General features: G+C 42.2%; 1 protein-coding gene across 2 annotated transcripts in view; it reads left to right on the top strand.

Annotated features, from left to right (window-relative positions):
- Positions 1-4,368, top strand: part of ccnjl (cyclin J-like) — a 15,961-nt gene extending 11,593 nt beyond the window's left edge. The window contains exons 4-7 of one of the 2 annotated variants that reach the window (XR_001633883.1): positions 392-691; positions 1,731-1,890; positions 1,995-2,607; positions 2,705-4,368. Coding sequence is in view for 1 of the 2 variants with exons in the window: in XM_016481039.1 (XP_016336525.1) it covers positions 392-691; positions 1,731-1,890; positions 1,995-2,469 (935 nt within the window). In the remaining variant the exon portion in view is untranslated. Of the gene's footprint in view, positions 1-391; positions 692-1,730; positions 1,891-1,994 lie in introns of both variants that reach the window. The other variant, XM_016481039.1, reaches the window with a different exon arrangement.
- Positions 4,369-5,362: the final 994 nt, after the last annotated feature.

Genomic DNA, 5,362 nt, shown 5'->3' with positions numbered 1-5,362 from the left:
ATCGGCTTTCACCGTGGACGAAGCGGAGTCCAGCCCGGGGTCGTCACATGTGGTTGCCGCAGGCATCACAATATGGTAAGGGACGTAACATTTCCGTCACACGCTTGAGGAATTCGGCCAATCACAACGCACTGGATAGCTGGCCAATCAGAGCACACCTCGCTTTTTCAGACCGTTGAGCTTTGTAAAACTCGACGCGTTTCAGAAAGGCGGGGCATAGAGGAGAAACAATAATGTACAGTATGTGGAAAATAATGTTGTTTTTTTTTAACCTTAAACCGCATAAACACATTTCATTACACCAAATACACAAAATAATGTTCTTTTTAGCAGCATCATATGACCCCTTTAAGCTCAAATACTTTTGCTTTTTTGTTTGTCTTTGCCACAGGTAAGTTTGAGGAGAAGGAGGACCGTGTGCCCAAACTGGAGCAGCTGAACACTCTGGGCTTCATGTGCAGTCTGAACCTCACCCTCAACAAACGTGACCTCATCAAGATGGAGCTGCTGCTGCTGGAGACGTTCAGATGGAACCTGTGCATGCCCACACCTGCCCATTTCATTGACTACTACCTCCATGCTGCTGTCCAGGAGGGGGACCTGCACAACGGCTGGCCCCTCTCCTCCCTGTCCAAGACCAAAGCCTTCATGGACAAATACACGCACTACTTCCTGGAGGTTTCGCTGCAAGGTGAAAAAATGCCACTTTTCCTTTCTTTTTTCTTTTCTTTTATTCGAAAAATTAAGTAATAATGATCAACTAAGAAGGTCAGAAAATGTAATTTGAAAAGATCATCAAAATGTGTACATTTGATAAAACTGTGATCATCACAGAGCTCTAGTAGACACTACTGATACAAATTTTGGGTTAGGTAAGTTTTCTTTTTTTTATGCTCCCCAAGGCTGCATTTATTTGATCAAAAATACAATAAAATGGTAATATTGTGAGAGGATATTACAATTTACAATTGCTGTTTTCGATTGTATTATTTCTTTAATATGATTTATTCCTGTGATGGAAAAGCATCATTACTCCAGTCTTCAGTGTCACATGATCCTTCAGAAATCATTCTAATATGCTGATTTGGTGCTCAGATTTTTCTTATCAATGATGAAAACAGGTGTGCTTCTTAATATATTTGTGGAAACAGTAATACATTCATTACAGGATTCTTTGATGAAATCGTTGAAAAGAACAGCATTTATTTGAAATGGAAATCTTTTATAACATTAATGTCTTTACTGTCACTTTTGATCAATTTAATATAGCCTTGCTAAACAGAAGTATTAATTTCTTTAAAAAAAAAAAAATCCAACAGACCCCAAACTTTTGAACAGTTGTGTGTACTACATTATTATATAAGACAATGCAATGTACAATAATATAAAAGTCAATTTATTCGCCTCTTTTCCATTCTGTGACATTAACAGAATTATTGATATATAAAATCAAAGTGTCAGTTTATTTTTTAGTTTTTTTTAATTGGAAGAATTGCAGGAATTGTTCATTCCAATAATGTAATTTTAAATTATTCAAATTATTTTTAATGATCTGTTTTATTTATATGCTTAATAAATAAATAACTATTAATTTATATGGTTTATATGTCAGTTATTGATGACTTATTAAGCATATTGATGATGCAGCCGCTTTATAAAACAGTCTCTTAACCGTGGTAAAATCACTTTGAGGATATAACATAACATGTTTGTATGCGTCTTTGTTGTAGATCATGCTTTCCTGAGCTTCAGGCCTTCTCAGGTGGCAGCCGCCTGCATAGCTGCGTCCAGAATCTGCCTGCAGATCTCCCCCAGCTGGACCACTGTCCTCCACCTGCTCACGGGCTACTCTTGGGATCATCTGACGCAGTGCATCCAGCTCATGTTACTGTAAGGGCAAACCACAGTATATGCTCGCAATCATACAATGCAATGTGCTCTGAAGTAAACCCCACCAGCTTCACCTCACCCTGCTCTTTTGTTTTATTTTTCAGTGCTCACGACAACGACGTAAAAGAGGCCAACAAATCCAAATCTTCCCCTTCTGTCTGTCAGAGCCTCCAACCGCAAGCTCACGTCCCCCACAGCCCCGCCACCCCCTCTCTGCAGAGGCAGCCCACCTCCAGCTCCCAGCAGCTGCTCCTCCAGGCCAGCAGCTACCCGCAACTCTCCCAGCACTCGCCGGCATTATCCCAGCTGCACATGCTGGCCGACTGCCAGGCCCTGGGACCGGTGGACTCTCGGGAATATCTGCAGCCCCACCAGGCCGGTCTGCTTTCGGCCTCAATGCCGGCCGGCTCGTTCGCATCTTTCCCAAGCTTGGCGTCGGGGCTGCGAGGCTTGCCCCTCCAGGGTCCCATCTCCATGCAGGTGAGCATGGGGCCCGAGCGCCACTGCCTCGGTCTGACTTACGGGAGCGGCTACTTGAGTTCCCACCACACATTCACAGCCGGCTGCTTTGACAGGTGACGCCAGGAGAGGGAGGACAAACTCAACCTGGGGCTGCCGCCGTCCTCTGCCCTCTCCGCCGCTCCCGAGGGGCTTCGTCTTGTTCGCAGACGAAGACGTTCCAAACAGAAATCCAACAGTCGAGTGGATCCCACTGAGGTCATAGTATTAACTTGAGAACTCTTGTTTTTTAGCTTTGGATGCTTCCTTTTAGGCTTTTATGAACTGAGGATGTCTATTTTTTAAGATTATTTAGCCAAGTGAGGACCTTCTTCCAGTGCCACAACAGATAAACTAGACTCTGGTTCTGTGTCGACCTCAACAAAAGACAAAGGATGCTCTTATGACTTGGGGATCCTTTTTAAAGCACACAGCCTTAAGAAGAGAAATCGTGGAGATCCACATTCCATCTCACCAGCATTTTCAAATGAGTCCTTGAACTTTCACACTGGATTTACGGTCCTTTGATGCTGCTGCCTTTTTATATGAACTGATGGCTTTACGACCAAGAATCCTGTCTCCCTTCTGGTCTTGTTTACAGTGACATGCCACATATCAGGGATGTACAGACCACTTTAAAACTTACACACAACATACGATTGAAACAGCTGATGTTTGTATGAAGTAGCTTCTTTTGTTCTTGTCCGTATTTCTTGTCGAATCAGTTTTAAACCGATGCGGTCTTTAGAGAAGGTTGACGTTATGCTGAGGTTCCGGTTCCCTCAGGCAGATGGAGGGAGACGCCTCGGGGGACGGAGGCATCTGTGCTCCCCTCATTTCCATGCTGGAGGAAGCCATGCTTTACTAGTTCCTCCTCCTCCCCCCAGGGAAACAGAGCCATGATCGCCAGAACCGCGTTCTGCCGTGTGCTATGAAGACGACTTCATTGTGCTGTACCTCTTCCTTTAAGACACTGTGGCTCATAAAGATTACCTCACTGTTACACTATCATTCACATTTACCTCCAAGGTCACGCTAATAACTAGTTTAACCTCACAGCTCAGGTTAGAAAAGATGGATCTGCTGTTACAATGTGCTTCAGCTGTAGCGTCAACATTTTAGTCCAGATGTCTAGTTTCTGTTAAGCAGACTTTAATATTCGGTTCAAAATATTTTATTATTATTATTATTATTATTATTGTAAACTAAAGATAAGTTTAACCAAACATGCTACATTTCTTTCCTTTTGTTATTGTCCTTTTTTGTTGTTCAGAAGGTTCTTAGACTACACAATGAATTATATATGTTGACTGGCCTTAAGACCAAAGTGTCTGCTTTACGTCCTGCTGAATGAGACGCTTTTTCAACCACTTTACTGGACTTTGGATCAAAATCTTTCTCCTATTGTCCTGAACTTTAAACTACCTCAATATATTGCCATTTACTTGCTGATTCTGCAGGGCCCGTCTTTTCGTTTTCTGTTTCTTCTTGATTGGTCAGAACATTCAAATGCTTTTTTTGTTTTGTTACCCAGAACTTAGGCTTTTTTGTGTTGAAGTCCCGTATTTTGTGTAGGTAGAGAACTGTGTTCACTGTAACAGACACGCACTGTTTGATATTTCAAGTCATTCTCTTGTTGAAGCCTCTGTGTGTGCAATATGTAACCATTAGTTTGTTACTTTTTAGACTGTATATTTTTTATTTTGTACCACTACTTTTTTACAATGTAGAATGTTTTTCGTTGGTTTGGTTTGTTTTAACACGCTATTACTGCTTACATGCAGTGATTTATTTTTCCACCAAGAAAATGTTGCACATTGCAACCAATGTCTCCTCAATCTCTAGACGTGGTAGACTAGAGAACGTTGATTCTGCTCATTCAGTGATCTAATGGGTTTATTTAAAAGCCTGTATTTGGGTAGGGAAGGGGACAACAGGTGTAAATTGGATGAAAACCCCAGAAATAAAATGGAAAAAAAGCACAAAAGCTTGGTAAATGTTTCGTTCATGTGTGAGTCATACATTTTGAATAGACGCTGGATTTGCATGGCTCAAGGCAAGTTGTTTCATATGAATGTCTGGACTCATTGCACATGAAAAGGTCTTTGGGGGGTGGGGGGTTAGGTCGTGTTCACTTGGCTCCACCCCAAATACCACTGCCCTCCCCCTTCCTCTCCGCATGTAACGCGCTGGACTGAAGACAATGGGGTAGATTCCTGCCCCACATGGTGGTTCTTCCTGTCACTAAACACCACTAAACAAATAAAGCGCATCCAACTGAGCACCACTGATCGTTTCGGAGATAAAAGCTCTTGGCCTCAAAGAACAGCCGACAATAGCTACAGTTGTGTTGGTGTGATGGACAAAATGTGATTTTTCTGTTAGTGGGTGTTTTAAGGAAACATCTGTGTAGTGCAAAAGACAGAAGAAGAAAAATTGGAAGTAACTGATCTCTTTCATGACTGAGTTGGTAGTTACATAGAGTCCTTAAAACTAATAGAGACGGCCATGATGTAACTGGGTTAACATGTTAGACCTTAAAACAGGGGTGCCCAAACTCGGTCCTGGAGGGCCGGTGTCCTGCAGAGTTTAGCTTCAACCCTAATCAAACACACCTGAACCAGCTAATCAAGCTCTTACTAGGCATGCTAGAAACTTCCCGGCAGGTGTGTTGAGGCAAGTTGGAGCTAAACTCTGCAGGACACCGGCCCTCCAGGACCGAGTTTGGACACCCCTGCCTTAACAGGATAGTCCACCCAAAAATGAAAATGATTAATTGGGTCCCGAAAAATCGGGTCATTTACCAGCTCTCATATCTTTTCAAACCTGTATGACTGACTTTCTTTTTCACAAAAGAAGATATTTTGAAGATTAACATTAACTAAATGGTTTCAGTTCCCTTCTATTGTACAAAAAGCACAATTGAAGTTAATAGGAACGAAAACTGTTAAAACGGTTATCAACGTTCTTCAAA

This window comes from Sinocyclocheilus anshuiensis, unplaced genomic scaffold, assembly GCF_001515605.1.
Source record: "Sinocyclocheilus anshuiensis isolate Anshui unplaced genomic scaffold, SAMN03320099.WGS_v1.1 scaffold509, whole genome shotgun sequence".
Taxonomy (NCBI): Eukaryota; Metazoa; Chordata; class Actinopteri; order Cypriniformes; family Cyprinidae; genus Sinocyclocheilus; species Sinocyclocheilus anshuiensis.
The sequence above is the reverse complement of the archived record's forward strand: the minus strand, read 5'-3'. Positions and strand labels throughout refer to the sequence as shown.